The sequence below is a fragment of the Akebia trifoliata genome, chromosome 7 (assembly GCF_017979445.1).
Source record: "Akebia trifoliata isolate Shusen 1 chromosome 7, ASM1797944v1, whole genome shotgun sequence".
In the NCBI taxonomy this organism is placed as follows: Eukaryota; Viridiplantae; Streptophyta; class Magnoliopsida; order Ranunculales; family Lardizabalaceae; genus Akebia; species Akebia trifoliata.
This window is the reverse complement of record NC_141381.1, coordinates 31,761,050-31,779,668: the sequence shown is the minus strand read 5'-3', so window position 1 is coordinate 31,779,668 and position 18,619 is coordinate 31,761,050. Positions and strand designations below refer to the sequence as shown.

Here is an 18,619-nt window from a genome sequence, read left to right as displayed (position 1 = left end):
CTTGCTATTTGTACCAATCTCATGTAAATGTTGCCATGGCATAATGGCTCATTCAAATATACCTTATATTGAAGTTAGAATTTAACCCCCGACAATCGTCACGAGCATCTTCTTTAGGATTATAAAATTAAAGAGAAAAGATAATAAAATTAGAATAATATTATTGAAGAATGAGGGGAGGAGTAAAAACAATAAAATTAGAGAGTTTTTATTGACAACTTTTACTTATTAAATCCCAATTTCTTAAATTATTTGTCACACCCCAGCTATTGATTAGAACACGGCTTCATATATTATTAAGGTTTAGCTCAAATTATAAGTTCATCATTACAAAATATTGTAACAATCTTTCAAACAATTTCAATAATTGTTTACAATTATGATTAGACTCATATAAATTCTTAAATCCAAAAAATAGAAATCTAAGCTTCACAGAGAGAGAGAGAAAGAAAAGAGAGAGAGAGGGCATATTGGCGTCCTTAACTTTTACTTATTCTCAACCTTATCTCAATCACTCTTTACAAGGAGATTAACAATCAGACAAAGAGACGAGAAAATCATCTTGTTTCATTATGTAAATTATTGTTATATTATAATTTTAAATATAAAATAAAGTCGTGATTTTTTGACACTCCCTCTAACACACGTCCCTTGATGTGACATGGGTTAAAATCATAGATTTCCCTCCCTCGGGATGCATAAATGTACATTCCCATAAATATTTATAGTTGTATCTCTTGAAAAAAATAATCTATGATTCTAGCACATGCCACGTTAGGAGGTGTGTGGGGCCATTTGAAAATCATTATTCTTTAAAATAAGTGTTATATGATTAGGGTGACTCTAATGTAGATTAGAAATTTAAAGGCCATTGTCAAAATGGAATTATGCCAAACTACTGGGGTCAAAGTGTATTTTACCCTAAATTTTACCAATGTGATTGCCGAGGCAAATGGTAGCCATGGTTTTAAATCTCATCGCAGATCAAGACAACTCGTTCAATATATCTTGGTATTGTCCACCGACAAGACGAATAGACAAGTAAAATGTATTAGAGGAGATTTAAAATCATGGTTCATTATTCTCATCGTTGAATGAGACAACTCAAATATATTAAAAATTGTGCTCAAGATGACTCGGTCTCGTTCATGGACGAGACACCAAAACGAGTTTTAAAACCACGATGATAACTCAAAATCATACAAAATTGGGCGAGTTAGAAGATCTACGAGTCGTCTCAGACTCATCGAGTTGAATGAGTTCAAGGCTGGGGTGCGCAGTACACCTCGCCCGCCACATTTTATGTCAACCAAGTGGCGGCAAACAGCCCCAGCACATCTGCTGCTCGATCTTCTGAGAAAGAGTCGAGTGTGCAATACGCACTCCCGCCATTTTTACTCGAAGATCCTCACAGTTTCAATTGATCATCCTTAAACAACAACTCTCCATCTCTTCAATTCAAAGATAAAGCTCTGTCGAAAGCTAGGGTTTTTTTTTTTTACCTCAGTGTCTCACTGTTCTCTGTTTCCATATTCTCTGGAACTATAGATGGAACCAACATCTGCGACTTATAATTTAGGGTTTTTGGATTCAATTAGTGACGACTCCATCGACGAGATTCTGGAGAGCTGGAACGGTTTCTGTGTCAGCACAGATGCTCTTCTAAAAGACAAAGGAGATCTTTCGGTTGGATCCGACTTCATTTCTTATGTGCACAATCTTTGTGAGCACAACCTCGATTCTCTCGTCCAAGATCACTTTTTTAGGGCCCTAGAGGTAAGTTAATCAGTGATTCTCATACCAGAAGATTTGGTAATCTCATTCGAGGAAATTAGATCGTTATTTGTAGAGTTCTATTAAGGTTGGTGGTTGCTTAATTAACGTAAATGCGTTGCGGAGAAGAGAACAAAAAAAAAGATGAAACATTTGGTTTCATATGTTGGTATTTTATGAATGTTCTTTGGTTGCAGGAAACGTTTGAGAGAAATGGGGTGTCGAAGTTTTGGCGGCATTTTGATTCTTATAGCGACATTGCAATGTCAGAAAAAGTATGGATTAAACCCAACTTATTTTTTGCTGATTAATTAATTACTGAAATATATTGGTGGAGAACATGGGGAATGTTCAAGTAGCCCAAGTTGTAAATTTTAATTCTTTTTATATAAGTTTTAATGTACAAATTATCCAATTTTTATTAAGCCTTGCAAAGAAAACACATGTTAGGCATTCCCTTTCGTCTACAAATCAAATGTTCCATCACGAGTATTTCTTCTAGGGATGTTGCCCACACAAAAAAGGGATTGGGTCATTGGGGTATGCCTAATTAGTTTATCTGGAAGCAAAGACAACTGGTTTATTTCAGAGGATTATATTCAATATCTACATTACACGCCTTAGAAGTGAAAAATCGAATGATCCCGTTTCTTAGTTCATGATATTTGATTAATTTCATAATTTTAAATATGTATTGATCTTTTGTTGGGATACTTTCTCCTATTCACTTCATGTAAATATAACTTCTTTAGTGATGCCCTGATCTCGGTTTGTCAACACAGAGTCAGGAAGATTGGGCTCAGCAAGTATTGTGTAAAGCATTAGAAGAGATATGCTTGGAAAAACAGTATCAGGAGAAGTGCTTGTTAATGCTGGTTCATGCTTTACAGTCATACAAAGAGAGCATAGTGGAGGGAAGGCATACTTCAGATGTGGAAAGAAACCGTCTTTTTTCTAGGTACCAGTTGTTGGTATCTTCAGTTCTTTTGACATCTCTTCCTCGCCATTTTCATGGTGCGTTCCTTTGGTAGCTTCTGTTTCATGGTTTGACTTTATGCCTTGTATTAATGCTGCTAGACCTTCCTCTTTATTTTAGATGAAATAATTTTCTTTTGCTGTTGCCAATGCAAATCCTGTACCTCCATTCCATTTTTTCTAAATGGATTAAACTTTGGGGACTGAAAAAACGTTATAACCTCAAAAATGTTACTTTTAAATGCTATAATCTGTTTAAAGATACTAGAAGGTGGCATGTGCAAACACTCATGTATCAAAAGGGTTTATTTGTAATTTAAAATATTGATTAAAGGGTTTTGAAGATAATATAGTAAGAAGGATATTTTTGTTATTTTTGTTAGTTGGTCCAGGTTAGTTCCCTCTAAAGTATCTTTTTTTGTTTGGTTGGCCAATCTGGGTAGGATCCTTACGTTGGATAATTTGATTGTGCGGGGTTGGATCATTCCCAATTGTTGCCCACTTTGTATGAATGATGGGGAATCTGTCGATCATATATTGATCCATTGCTCATTTTCTTATAATATTTGGTCGAAATTCCTTGGTCTCTTCGGTTTGAATTGGGTTCCTCCTCGTAAGTTTTCCTCGTTGTTAGTAGAATGGACTAGTAACGTTTTCCACTCCAGAAAAAGGATTCTTTGGGCTTTGCTCCCCTCAGCTATCGCTTGGGGGATCTGGAACGAAAGAAATAACAGAGTGTTCAATAATCAGAGTAGCAGTTCTCATGCAGGTTTTTTGGAGATCTTGGGTTTGTTATACCTTTGGTCAAAGCAGCATATAGAGTTTGCGGGGACTACATTTGATGATTTTGTGTTTAGATGGCACTCATTTTGTAATTACTAATGTTGTTTTTCTTTTCTTTTTTGTTCTTATTTGAGGCTTTCTCGGCCTCTTTGTTTCTTATTTCCCCTTTCTGATCAATATATTATACTTTTCAAAAAAAAAAAATCAATCAACGTGATTATAGGGATGTGGGATTGCAATTTTCACTATTTTGACCAAAATGACCCTGATACTATTAGGTTTAAATGTGAAAGTGGGGGCATTGTTGGTCATTCTTATTTTGGTGTTGAACCATTTCTACTCTGCCTTCTCTCATTATAATAGTAAAGATGAACATATTTAGCATACAATATTTTTTCTTCCGAATCACTCTTTTCTACAAATGGTTAATTGAAACTGAAACCATGTTGCTTATACATTAAAAGACTAAATTTTTCGGGCATTCTTCACTACTGTCTTTCCTTACCACTCAGTATATTGCTCAATAATATGCATTATTGTTTGCCTGATGTCGGAATTTCCTCTTTTAGTAGTCTCCTTTAACCAGAAGGTACATCCCATTTCTTTACATTTCAAATGTAGTTCGGCATGATTTTCTCTTAGTTGTCTGCCCTGACATTCTTAGGGTTGCAATTTCGGAGGTCTATGGTGTTCCACTTCACCTCATGAGTTATTAGATTGTGCTTTCATGGAATCGTGTTATTCTGTTGGCCTAATGTAAATAACTACATATTTTGTGCTCGAGTATATATGCTGGCGATCTTTTTTGGAGGCTTTATAGTTTATATTGCATGGCCTTTTACATGTTTGCAGAGAATAATATCGCCAGTTATGTTTATGTCTTACCATGTTCTTCTAGAGATAATCCGCTTGTATTTCAAGGAAAGGTTGGAAGAACTAAGTACGATGATGGCCAGAGGTTATGAAGATGTTAATGAATCTTATGTTAAAGATGACATGGATTTAGATGAAAGAACTGAACCCTTGTCTAGAGTTGGTGAAATGGTCATTGATAAAACTTCTCATGAGAGTGTACTTTTGGAGAACAACAAATTGGTGAAAAATATAGGTAAGGTTGTTCATGATCTCAGAAGTCTTGGGTTTACATCTATGACTGAAGATGCCTACGCTTCTGCTATATTTATGCTTTTGAAGGTATGTTTTTCTCTATGAATTGACTTATTTTCTATCTCCTTTCATGTTATGTAGGAGTCAAAACCCAATTTACGGTTCTTATGGAAAAGTCAATTTATAGTGTTACCCATTGTGATGACCAAATTCAATGCATTTTTCTCACTCATACTTATCACATCAATAACATTCTTTTTTGTGTAGCAGACTCAAGTTCATGATTTAGCTGGCGATGATTACAGGTGTTCTGTTTTGGAGTCCGTTAAACAGTGGATTCAGGTAATTGTTTGGTTTCTGCTACTACTCTTGATTAGATAAGTCTTGGATAATGATGTCGTGGATTTTAAATCAAACATTTGGATTACCTACATTCTGACTTTTATGTTGATTATTAAAATCATAGCTCATAGGCGAGCAGGTATTGCGATTTTGCATGTAAACAAGTGCTGCGTTGCAGAATTATATTTCTGGGGGAGGCTTCTAATATTCTGCTGTTCTTCTGTGCAGGCTGTTCCTCTCCAGTTCTTATATGCACTTCTAGCTTATCTTGGTGACTCGGTTAGTTGTGATAGCCCTTCATCTGGTCTCAAGTCACCTCTGGCTTCACGTCCCTCATGCTACCCTGGGATCGATACTCCCTCTGAAGGACTTGTCAGATGGCAATTGCGCCTTGAATATTTTGCATATGAAACATTGCAAGACCTAAGAATAGCTAAGCTCTTTGAGATTATCGTGGACTATCCTGACAGGTAATTGTTTCACTTTTTTTACATGAATAGTGCCACAGATTCTTAACCTAGAAGCAGACTTTGATTGTTTAACTTGCTGAGATAATTATGCATCCATCATCCTTTGTACTGTTGAACAATTGAATTTTCAGTGGATGCAACAAAGTGATGCTCTAATGAACATAGAACTTGCAATTTTTTTCATAGGGGGTTTTATTGGGCTCATATTTCGTTCTATGAATGTGATTGTTATGGCTCTTGCAGCTCTCCTGCAATTGAAGACTTAAAGCAGTGTCTCGAATATACTGGGCAACATTCAAAGCTTGTTGATTCATTTATATCTGCTCTGCGATATCGTTTGCTTACTGCTGGTGCCTCAACCAATGACATATTGCACCAGTATGTTTCAACTATCAAGGCACTCAGGATAATAGATCCAAGTGGCATTTTCCTTGAAACAGTAGGAGAACCAATAAGAGATTATTTAAGGGGAAGAAAAGATACTATAAAATGCATCGTGACCATGCTTACTGATGGGCCTGGTGGAAATCCAAATGGGCCTGGTAACACTGGGGATAGCCTTCTTGAGGAGTTAAATAGAGATGGAGGAAATCAAGAGAATGCTGGTTGTGATGATGATTTCAACACGGACGACAAGCAAGCATGGATCGACACTGAATGGTATGTTTACATGTTTACATTGCCATGGCTTTCAATGAAGATGCAAGTTATGAGCTTTAATATTTTCTGAGCTTCTCTGATGGTATAGACTGTAGCTTAGCTATTTGAAATTAGATGTTTTCTTAAATGGGTGTTGTCTTTTTTCCAGCTGGGAACCTGATCCAGTAGAGGCTGACCCATTGAAGGGTAGCAGGAATAGGCGGAAGATTGACATACTTGGGATGATTGTTGGCATAATTGGTTCAAAGGACCAGCTAGTTAACGAATATCGTGTTATGCTAGCCGAAAAGCTTCTGAACAAATCTGATTATGACATTGACTCAGAGATACGTACTCTAGAACTCCTTAAGGTAACCTCTCTGTCCATTAAATGTGATGAGCTTTCTGTTGATTTAGTTGCTCGTATCGGCTGCAATTGATAGTTTGGATGCTTATTGCTAATGTTTATTTTACTTTGATGTGTAAATTTGATGCCCATGTTCCTGTTATCATTTTTCAGATACACTTTGGAGAGGGTAGTATGCAGAGGTGTGAAATTATGCTCAATGACCTAATTGGTTCCAAGAGGATAAATACCAATATAAAAGCAACCATAAATCATCCATCGCATAGTGGTACTACTTCCTTTAAAAAAAAATATTCAGCTTGTAAGCAAGGAGAAATCATGTTCAGTATTAATTTTGTTCGATGTGTTTTCAGGTTCCAAGCAAGGAGAAACTGGAGTGTCACTAGATCTTCTTGATGCAACAATCATATCTTCAAACTTTTGGCCACCTATACAGGTATTTTAGGACAATTTTAGCAATCGTAGCATCAGCTAGTATTACTCTCTTGAAATATTAGACATTGAAATATGGTGGATTTTTCTTTTGTTTGGGATGAGATTGGGAGTGCCTCACTCAACATTTGATCCTTTTTTTTTTTGTTTGGGGGTGGGGATAAAGAATTCTCAAAGAGAGTTTGAATATTGTGGTAGCTTCTTCCCTTAGGAGTCATATGGTCCATTTGGAAGGGTTTGAAGGGAAGAATATTGATGTGGGATATAACCTCAATGATATAGTGATGAATATCAAAGAAGTGTTGAACTCTTGGCTGTCAATCCTGGGTGAATTTGGTTGTTGTGTTGACAACTTCGTTTTCAGATGGGGCAGTTTGATTATTCCTAACGAGTGGATTTACTTTCCTGTTCTATTCTCTTTCATCTCTAATTATTGCTTCTATCGCTAGAATGTTTTTATTTGTATTTGCTGGTGTTCCTACTGTTTTATGAGTTCATTTACCGATCAGTAAAATGAAGAAGAAACTAGGACACTAAAACTTTCTGTTACTTACCAAAAAAAAACTTTCTGAAATGTGTGATTTACCTTTGAGTTATCTTACTGAGGGTAGATGTACTTTTCTTGACAATTAACAATATTATGGTTTTAGTGACTTAGAAAAAGGTTTATTGTAAACTTCACTTGACATTATCTGGATGCATTCAAGTTGGTATGTAGCCCCAGAATCAATAAAATTCTGCTCCAGTTCATGGTTATTTAGGCTCTGAGTATGTTGTTATGATCTTTCATAAAAAGCTTGAGTGTTAGGCTTATTTCATTGCTGAGAAATTTTCTTTGCACTGACCTTAAAGTAAATTTACAGGACGAATCCCTTAACATACCTGTGCCTGTGGATCAGCTGCTTTCTGATTATGCGAAAAGGTTTAATGAAATCAAGACCCCTCGCAAGCTATTGTGGAAGAAGAATCTTGGTACAGTCAAGGTTGGAAACTAGTAGAACTTGGTGGCATCAGTCCTATTTTTATAGAATATGTAAAACATTAAGTGGTGAAGTTGAATCTGCTTTCATCATTGCCTAAAAATTCTTGGAAGTTTTTTGACTGGTTGAAAATATTAATTATGATTGTGTGCTATTTCAGCTGGAGTTGCAATTTGAGGATCGGGAGGTACAGTTCACAGTGGCTCCGGTGCATGCAGCAATCATCATGCAATTTCAAGATCAGACAAGGTAAATTGTGGGAGATGTCCCTCTATATTCTGATTGTATATTATCTTCTAATGATATTTGTATTATTCACTTGCAGTTGGACCTCTAAGAGCCTTGCAACTGCGATCGGGGTATCCGTGGATGCACTTAATCGGAGGATAAACTTCTGGATAAGTAAAGTATGTTAGATAGTTTATCCTTTTTTTTTTCTTTTTTTTTTGGTGGGGCAGGGGGGAGAAAATGTGGTAAATGATTCACGTTACAACTGATAGCTTTAGATCAATATATTGCTTTACCGAAAACCACTTGCTCACACTTGAACTGGCAATTTCTCTTGCAAACTCCCTGTATTCAACTGAAATTTAACCAGATGGATCATGTTGGTAATATTCTTTTTATTGAACAAGTGGTGATTTCCACAGCTAAAGCTGCCAACCCATTGTGTTAGTTTACATAGTTGAATTAAAAAGCATTTCCTTCCTTGGCGATTGATTTCCACTTTATTGTTAAGTTAATACATTCTTGCATCATGTGCTCTTTTACATTCTATCTTTGAGAAACAGAATTTTTTGTAGTTGGAAAACCTTACAATTTTCCCTGACGTTCTCATCTTTATCTTGATCGTTTGATTTTGATTTTCTAAAACTAGTTCAATTACGACCAATCACAGAAAATATGAAAGAGCAAACTGTAAAACCACATTTTATGATGAGTCCTTATTTGTTATAGCAATGTTTACATTTGTGTGTGTGTTTTGACCGCTATTTTGATTCCTTTTGTGTTTTGTGTGGACAAGCCGTGGCCGCTGCCTATAATCATCATTTGTTCTCATGCACGGGAGCGGATTTAGAGTGGGGACTGTGGGGGCACTTGTCCCCATGAGAATTTTCAAATTCTATGGATTAGTGAGCTATTGCAACAGATTTTAGCGGCGGATAAAGAAATCTGCCACTATTGCCCCCACAACTATTTTTTTCACTCTTAGTTCCCACAAATTATTTTCTACTCTTGATTGCCCCCACATGGGCAAAATCCTGGCTCTGCCCCTGCTCATGCAGACGTTGATGGTACAAGATTGAATGATTCAAATTCATTCACAATAACAAAATTAATACAAATGTCTAATTGGACCTCCTTTTTAACTTTTTTTTTCGTAGTGGGGAAGTCACTAATAAGAATGTGAAATCTTAGGAGGAATGTTACTTTTTATTTCACTTTTCCTTCATGTGTTTTGCCCAGGGAATCCTAGTTGAAACACTGGGGACAGAATCTGATGACCACATATTTACTCTTGTCGATGGAATGGTTGATAGTGGGAGGAATGGTGTTAACAGTGCAGCATGTGAAGACCTTCTAGGAGCCGATGAGGAAGGAGGGAGATCTGTAGCATCTGTTGAGGAGCAACTACTGAAAGAGATGACTGTATACGAGGTTTGTGACATTCTCTCTACCTGATACAGTTTCCTTGTTTGTCCAAAAGTGGAAAATCTTCTTTTTCTGGTGCTTTAAAATAAAATATTTTTCTTTTAGAAAATTCCTATAAAACCCTATAAATAGATAAATAAATAAAAAAAAGTTGAATTCAGGCTTGAGGCGCATGATCGCTTCTTGAAGATAGTTTGAGCCTCCCACATGAAACCATAGAATAAGTGACATTCAACACCAAATTTGAGTCTGTAGGCATTGCACTTCTTACAAAGGCTTCGTACAAATCTGTCTGATTGCCCAATGTACAAAATTGTTTTACTCTCATTTAAGCCCAACAAAGTATAGTATAAACGTGATTTAACTGATTGGCTTAGTTCCAAATTTTCTAGGCAAAATTCAGCAGAGATTCTGCTAGAGAAACTCATGAAATCTCAGGAAAATGTAATTAACAAATTAGTCAACTGCTTGAAATCAAGGACAGAATAGTGTTTTCCAACCAAAGTTGGTCACATTGAGTTTCAGGAAATCTGAAACACTGTTGCAAAGTTTTAAAAAAAAAGTGACGTCTCTCTTCCCAAGAATCTTACTTTTATCTTCTCTTTTCAGACATAGATTTTCTGGTTCTTGGATCAAGTGGTCTTTCTTGTCTGGGTTGAAAATAAATGGAAAGATCCTAGCACTACTCAGGGGCTTCTGGGAGCTCTTTGGTTCATTTAGAGAGCTTGTTGGATTGGTCCATCCTGGTTTATTTCCTCTCTTTGTTCTCTATGCCTAGGTCGGTGGAGCTGAGATTAGAGAAATTGTTTCGGGACTTCTTGTTACAATGTGCCAATCAACTTGTTTGTCATTAACCAACTATCATTAGATATGTTATAATGTTTTACCACCTTTCAAACATTCCTTTTTTCCAAATTAAAAAAACAATCTAGCATTCATGATATCTTTTGCTAATTCTGCATATTGGTAATCTTATTACCTTTATGGAAATTGTTTTCTCTTTTAGTTATTTGATGCCCGATGCCCCATGCCCAAGTACTATTAGGTCAAATATCTGTAGATACTATCTGCTAACATAGTTCTTCAGTTTCCTGCATCCAAGCATAACAATAGCTGAATCTAGGACATCCAGACTCGTCAATTTAAAGTGATAATTTATTATAGTAAGGATAAAAATTGTCAAGGCTTAAGAATGTGACGTAAAAATTTGTTCCTCAGATAATACAAATTTCCCGTGTTTCTTGACATATGGATAATTCCAATACAAGTGGGAAATTTTAATTTCAGTATGTATATGAGCGTCCCTGACTGAGTTGATTTTGGTTGCAGAAATTTATTATGGGGATGCTTACTAATTTTGGCAGCATGGCATTGGATAGAATTCATAATACTCTCAAGGTAAGGCCCTTTGTAATAAAAAAAAATTGGTGAAAAAAAAATTGTATGAACAATTATTATTAAAATAAATTTTATGGCAGATGTTCTGTGTAGCTGATCCTCCTTATGACAAGTCACTCCAACAACTGCAAAGCTTCTTGTCCGGTCTCGTATCAGAAGAGAAATTAGAATTAAGAGGTGGGATGTACTTTCTGAAGAAGCAGTGAGACAGATGAGCAAAATGCTCCAATATAAGTTAAAGCATTTCGCAAATGACCTTGGTGACTTTTATCTGTGCTATAAGGGATTATTATAGAAACTTCTTTATAAGTGGGTCGCAAAGGTCTTTCCCTTTAAGAAATGTAGGAAAGAAAATGAAGAAGTTGGGTCCTCAAATCTCTGTTACATGTAGAATCTGTACTTTTGTTTTCCTTTCCCCAATTTTCTTTTAGTTCATTTCTTTCGAAGGTCAAGTTTGTTCTGTGTTTTTGGAAATGTCAGAAGGGTTAGCTTAGCTTGAACCAATAACCCAAGGCATTTGTTGGCAGCTATCCACCCCAACATCTTTTGGGATACTCTGGAAATCACACTAGAGTTCAGTTGTGTAGGTGGTGTTATTCTCGAGTGCCAGTTGATAGTTGTAAGAGTAAATCTGGGCACTTTGTAAGCAAGTTGTCCCATTTTATCCTCACATATACAGCAATACATGTGCACAATTGTTTATAAATCGAGCAATCCTTTAGATGGGCCATAGAGCCAAAGTTAAACCAAGCGGGTAAGTCTTGGCTTCCTAACCATCACTAAAATGAACTGTTTATGCTTTTTGCTTATTAATCATCCAAGGAAATGGTTTACCATTTTTATATCTGGAGTGGGAGGCGTTCATACTAAATTGGCTGATTTGTCTTCCCCCAAAATACTCCAGGTTGATTTTCAATATCACTTTGATCCATTTCATTCTTAGAAGTTGGATAATTCTTCTTAAAGTTCAGTCCACTTTCTGAATTTATGTAACAACGTACTACAAGCTCAAACTTGAGCAACTCGTGAAACATTACTGGTTTATTGTAGCTCTCTGTGTATATTCGTTAGTCTTGGATATCTTGATAGTGTATATTACTGCACTCTTCACAGATTTGTGATGTGCAAATACGTTTGTTTATCATGTTCCTGTACTTAAATATTGATTGGTTGGTTTTCTTAGAATTTGAGATAATGCGGTACGAACTCCATTAAACCATAACTTGCTAATGTGTTGATGTTCTTATTTTTTAAACTTTCATTTTTACTCTTTCTATGTATTGAATTCATACTAAACTCAAGGCAAGATTTCATTCAATCCAAGTTTTTGCAGTTCCTCGCGTTGGAATGAAGACAATGTTGGATTCTTGAATCAATATAAGGATAGGTCTGTTGAAGAAAACCAAACTAAAATAAAGAACAACCTCGAGTGGTTCCTAAAATTCTTTGAAATTTTGTCTCAAATAGTATAGTAAGTGCTCTGATCTTCAAAACTGTTGCCTCTGAACCTTTCTTATTTCCCAACATCATCTTTATATTTTCTTCTTAAGGGTCTAGCACGAACTAGAAGGGATCATTTTAAAGAAAATCTGCCCTTTTGAGAAACAGGCCTTCGTCCTCATGTCATCTTTCAAAAGGTTGATACCAACACGTGAAGGTTTTGCGCATATATATATATATATGGGAAATGTTCAGCACCCAACCATTTGCCCAACATGTTTTGTCCTACATGGGTTAGAAGTTTTGGAATGAGCTGATTTTTGGTGAGGATGATCTCTACGGTTAGAAGATCATCCTCACCAAAAATCAGCCCATTCCAAAACTTCTAACCCCATGTTTACAAATTGAAAAATCGTGGACCGTCCATTTTTTGTAAATCATTTGTGATGGCGTTAGAAGTTTTGGAATGGACTGATTTTTTATGTGGATGATCTCCTCACCATAGAGATCATCCTCACCAAAAATCAGCCTATTCCAAAACTTCTAACTCATGTAGGACAAAACATGTTTAGCAAATTGTTGGGTAAATGGTTGGGTGGCGAACGGGACCTTATATATATATATAGAGGAGCCTTTAAAGGATATAAGTAAAATCATACGTAAAAACAATCATTTTTCAAAATATGGGTTTGAAGTTATGGATTGATCTGATTTTTTGTGAGGATGATCTCGCATATATATAACTTAAATATCTGAGCGAATGTATAACAAAATGTTGTGTATTTTTATGTATTTTCTCCATATGGTTATTTGGTTTGATTAATTGGAAAGTTGTTTTAGCGACCATGGTTTTCGATATTTTTATTACTTCCACCCTTATTGTCAGCCAAAATATCTCAAGAACTTGAAGTAACCCTTAATATTAAAATTTTAAAACATGGGTGTCATTGATTATGATGTTGTGTCGTATAATGGATGACCCAAGGGGAGGTCGTCCTACTATGGGCAATTTTCTCGAGTGAAGTCAAAATCACCTAATTTCTTGAAACCCAACTAGCTAGAAATTACACCTCTCTGGTCGAATTTGGTTCACAAGTCCACAAGGGTTCTAAACTTCACCTTTTTTTTTTTCTTCCATATTTTATAAAAGTGATATTTTTCTAGATCTGTTGATATAGTCATCATGTTGAATGGTCAACTATGCCAATTTTTTCTCATCTATCTCCACAAAAAGCTTCTCTCTCTCTCTCTATATATATATATACTTTGACTAGATAAGATTCATACGCCTCTGCATCACACAAGTATTCATTTTAAGTTATAAGACCTCTCATTTCTTTACAAAGAAAACCAGTGGTCCGGTCCTGTCCATATGCCGACTATAACGATCTTCGCAGGACTGCTATCACTGCTTTGGAGAGTAGTGTTTTCCTTGGCTGAAGCTTTGGCCGATCTCTTCACTCGCAGACTTTGAACCAACCATTTTTATAATTAATTTTTCAGGTAAGTTTTTTTCTTTTTCTTTCTTCTTTTAATTCATTAGTTTATGTAGCCATGTCTTTCCTACAAGAGGTTCAATTCTGTCTAGATTGGAATCTTTGTTTTTTAGAACCTTTAACTTGCTTATTATGATAATAACTTTGAAGAAATAAAAGCATATATGAACACAAGTGTGAAAAAACATAATTGAATAAAGTAATATTCATTTTGTCGATCTCAAATTTTTTACATAAATATTTGATGATAGTAATTATTTTTCTAAAACCTTTTTTTGCTCTATTATTTGATTTTTTTTTTTTTTTTTTTTTAATCGATAGCCACTCCCACTCCCTCTAATTTGATTGTAATATGTTAATATTGAGTGTTGAAATTGAGATTTATTAGATTAATTAAACTATATATTAACCTTCCAAACTGGTGTTGAATCTATGGGCAAGCAAGCAAGAGAAATTTTTTTTTGCCAATAAAAAAAAAAGAAAGTAAAAATACTTTTCCTAATTTAAAAATAAATAAATAAATGTGTACCCTATTTTTATTTATTTAATTTTATTTATAATTAATTTTTATCATCATTTTTTTTTTTTCAGGTAGAGGTAGAATGGAGAGGGAGTTGAATGGGCTTAAACAGAGTGAAATACTAGAATTGGCCCATTATGCAATAATGGTTGTTAATGTTTGCTCTTGTGAATTGTGATGCCTCTGTACCTTAGTTTAATTTTTTGGGTTTTTTTTTTTTCATATATATTTTTGTAAATTTTTCTTATGATTTTTCCCCTTTTTTTTAGGGTTAAATAAGATGAATTATCATTCATCAGAAAAAGAATAAAAACAGAGGGTGTATTGAGGCCTAACAAAGGGCATTAGAGGAATCAAAGACCATAGTTTTTCTCTTACTTGAATGACTTATCTCAAGAGGTTATGTTTGACTTTGTCATAAGTGACCATTAAATTTGAATTCTATTTATTTTTTAAAGAAAGTCGGTATGAATATGATTGAGTCATCTAAGGTTGTGTTTGGTAACACTTCTCAAGTCTAAAATCTGGAAACACGTAAAGTTTAGAAATTAGAAATTAGACTTCAGAAGTTTCGTCGAGTGTCCCCAGCTAGTTCAAAACTCCTGAATTTTGATTCTGAAGTCTGAATATTCAGACTTTCACAAGTGTTACCAAACACACACTTAGTGATTGTTAATAAAGAAATATCAAATTTATAACAGGTGGCACAGAGGTGTGGGCCCACTCAAGATGATAGTTTGTTTGAATCCAGACCGGAATCTATGTTGTATAGGCTTCACCAAATCAGGTCCTGAAAGTCAGATGAATTGGAAGATCCCAGCCATAGAATCTCATGGATTTGATGTGGGTCCACAGCCACAGATCAGTGGCCACTGATTATCTTTATGATTAGCCGAAAACCAACTGTCCAAGTATTAGATCAATAATATGATCCTAGCCATTAAACAATTATACTTTATTTTAGAACTTTGACTACTCAGAATTTTGTTCTAGCATTGATGGTGGGTCCACAACTTTTGAGCAGGTGGGCGTTGCTCATTCGTAATCTGTGGGCCATAGTAATCAAAGAGAGGTTCTATCAACATACCAATTTTTTTTACTTATAACACACCAGACTATGTCATTTAATTTTAAGAGATATTTTCCAAAGAATAATGCTGAAGCGACCTCAAGATTGTACCTCACATCACACATCTTGATGTGAGAATGTATGGGAATCATAGATGATTTTCCCGTCAAGATGTGTAATATAAGGTACCAGCTTGAGGTCATAACTCTTTTCCAAAACGTGCCCAACTTATGTTCAATTCCAAATCCAGTACACTGTTCATTTTAATTCCCAAAACATATTTTTCAGCGAGTTCGTCACTTTTATCATCAGCAAACTCGTTGAAAAATTACCAAAGAGACCATAGATAATTTTAAAGTTACTTTTATAATCAACGAGCTCAATGATATTTTTAACAGCGGGTTCGTTCGTTGGTATTTTACCAGCGAGATCATTGATTATAGAAGTGACGAATTCACTGGAAAACATGATTCGAGAATTAAAATGAACAGTATATTGGACTTGGAATTTTATCATATTTAGCGCACGAAAATGGAGATTCACCTAATTTCAAAAGGATTGGTGTTTTGATGTGAGTAACAGTTGGTGTGCCAATATAATTTCTATAACAAATCACATTTTCAGTTTCCCATCATATTGGTCATCTAGATAAGTTAATAAAGTAGTGGATTGGATTGGGTTATGCGTGGATCCAAAACTGATCCAATAATAGGGGGAAAATAAGTTCCAGAGATCCATACTCAATCCCATCCATGATCCATCACATACTGTAGATCCAGACCTAATATTGCGTGATCCGATAGAATCAACCCGACCCATTGACATCCTGCAACTATTGTTTTTCTACAACTCATCATTTAAAGTAGAAACCAAACCCAATATAGCCGTTGCTTTCCAAAAATATGAATTGAAAAATAAAAATCTGACCGTTACATATTTATTCAAAAATATAAACTGAACTACAACAAATCAACAATACGTTCTTCCCTATCGAAAAATTGAAGAAAAGAAACAACACCAAGAGATGGAAGAAGAGATGATGCAGCAGCTAAGATCCAAAGCTACAGAGCTCCTACTTAGAGAAGAGTGGAAGGAATCTATCGAAATCTACTCTCACTTCATCTCTCTCTGTCAAGAACATCTCTCAAAGACCCCTCAGAAGTCTGATTCAGATCAGATCTCTAAGCTCCAGAAATCCCTTTGTTTAGCCTTCTCAAATCGAGCTGAAGCACAATCCCGACTCAGAAATTACTCCGAGGCCCTCGAGGATTGTGATGAAGCACTGAAATTACAGAGTACCCATTTCAAGACCCTTCTCTGCAAAGGTAAAATCTTGCTCAATCTTAATAAGTACACTATGGCTTTGGATTGCTTCAAATTAGCCCTCTCTGATCCTCAGGCCAATGGGAACTCCGAAACCCTTCATGGGTATCTAGATCGATGCAAGAAACTCGAGTTCCAATCGAGGACTGGGTCTTTTGATTTGTCTGATTGGGTCTTGAATGGGTTTCGAGGAAAGTCTCCGGAACTCGCTGAATATATAGGTTCCATTGAGATCAAGAAGTCAGAGATTAGTGGTCGAGGCCTATTCGCAACAAAGAACATGGAAGCTGGCACTCTGTTGTTAGTCACCAAGGCAGTTGCCATTGGTAGGGGTATATTGCCCGAACCCCATGAAGATTCCAACGAGAGCGCACAATTGGTCATGTGGAAGGACTTTGTAGATAAAGTTCTCGATGTCGTAACAAAATGCAGCAAAACCCATAATTTGATTTGTACGTTGTCGACAGCAGAAGACGAAGAGGGTCTCAAAGTTCCTGATATAAGCCTCTTCAGGCCAGAAACTCAGGAGAGTTTCTTTCGAAAGGAGAAACCTGAAATGGGTAGGATTTTAAACATCTTGGATGTAAACACATTAACTGAGGAAACGATTTGGGCTAAAGTTCTTGGAAAGAAGAGTGATTATTTTGGTGTTGGGTTATGGATCTTGGCTTCCTTTATCAATCATTCATGCAATCCTAATGCGAGGCGCCTGCACATTGGAGATCATGTGATAGTTCATGCTTCCAGAGATGTCAAGGAAGGGGAAGAGGTCACATTCCCTTATTTCGATGTGTTGTTGCCATTGGAGAAGCGGAGGGAGATGTCTAAGACATGGGGATTTCATTGTAACTGCAAGAGATGCAGATTCGAGGAAGTTTTTGGTTATAGAGAGGAGTTGAGGGACATTGAGATAGCTCTTGAGTTTGGTTCAGATATGGGCACTATTGTTGTCAAATTGGAAGAAGGAATGAGAAGATGGATGGTGAGAGGGAAGGAGAAGGGTTACTTGAGAGCATCATTTTTCGGTGTGTTTTTAGAAGCTTTCAATTCAGAGAAGGTGATGAGGAGGTGGGGAAGACGTATCCCAGCAGCAGAGGCTATTGCAGAGAGTGTCTCAGAGGTGGTGGGCGTCGATGAGAGAGTGTTGAAATTGGTGGTGGAGAGGTTGAGGAGAAGTGGTAGAGGAGTGGTGGAGATGGAAAAAGCAATGAAGTTAGGGAGAGGTTTGTATGGGAAAGTGGTGAAGAAACAGGCAATGAGAGCTCTCCTTGAGCTTTAGCCAATATTAGCATTCATGACCAAAGCCATTAGAACTAACTAATTATTCTTTTAATTGTATTTGACTTGGAATGTTTTACAGCATGATGAGTTGAAATTTCCTTGACTAGGATTTGTTATTCAGATTTTAGAATTCATGTGAAATAATGATCCATTTTATAGTTTTTTTTTGTTTTGTTTTTTAATCCTTGAGTTTGGCAGCTGACCAAAGCCTTTTGTGCTTAATTTTCGCCAAGCCTACCATATCATCCTTAACTTAGGATGTTTTCTGGTATTTATTGCACGACCATGAACAATGTCTTTGTTTGTGCCTTTGTCGCCCTCTGGTTAAGGACATTAGGTTGTCAATCTAAAGCTTACGACTAGAATTATATAGTTTTAAAACTAGGCCATAACTTGTCTGAGACCGCAATGATTTGTCCATGTCATGTTAGCTTCCAAAGTAACTGATTCAAATAATTGCTGTGAAGCCCCACCAAGTTGTCTTGTTTCATGCCCAAAATATAAAACCGAAGATTTAAAACAAATATCAGAACAACTGAGATTAAGTTGATGAAACTAAGCAATTTCTGCT

The 18,619-nt window shown here is 35.9% G+C and overlaps 2 protein-coding genes and 1 long non-coding RNA gene across 3 annotated transcripts; all 3 read left to right on the top strand.

Moving 5' to 3' along the window:
• Positions 1-1,303: 1,303 nt before the first annotated feature.
• On the top strand, positions 1,304-11,669 carry LOC147399087 (anaphase-promoting complex/cyclosome 2). The gene is made up of 16 exons (XM_086448502.1): positions 1,304-1,776; positions 1,971-2,048; positions 2,556-2,787; positions 4,430-4,725; positions 4,909-4,980; positions 5,209-5,450; positions 5,694-6,110; positions 6,259-6,460; positions 6,610-6,724; positions 6,810-6,892; positions 7,752-7,871; positions 8,029-8,117; positions 8,194-8,275; positions 9,336-9,527; positions 10,851-10,919; positions 11,000-11,669. The coding sequence occupies exons 1-16, from the start codon at positions 1,549-1,551 to the stop codon at positions 11,123-11,125; spliced, it is 2,643 nt and encodes an 880-aa protein (XP_086304628.1). The 5' UTR covers positions 1,304-1,548; the 3' UTR covers positions 11,126-11,669.
• A 1,422-nt stretch (positions 11,670-13,091) lies between these two features.
• Positions 13,092-14,752, top strand: LOC147399086 (uncharacterized). The gene is made up of 2 exons (XR_015180095.1): positions 13,092-13,862; positions 14,447-14,752. It is a non-coding gene; the product is annotated as an uncharacterized LOC147399086 (long non-coding RNA).
• Positions 14,753-15,384: 632 nt separating this feature from the next.
• Positions 15,385-18,183, top strand: SDG35 (SET domain protein 35). The gene has a single exon (XM_086448501.1). It carries the CDS (start codon positions 16,469-16,471, stop codon positions 18,044-18,046), a length of 1,578 nt encoding a protein of 525 aa, XP_086304627.1. The 5' UTR covers positions 15,385-16,468; the 3' UTR covers positions 18,047-18,183.
• Positions 18,184-18,619: the final 436 nt, after the last annotated feature.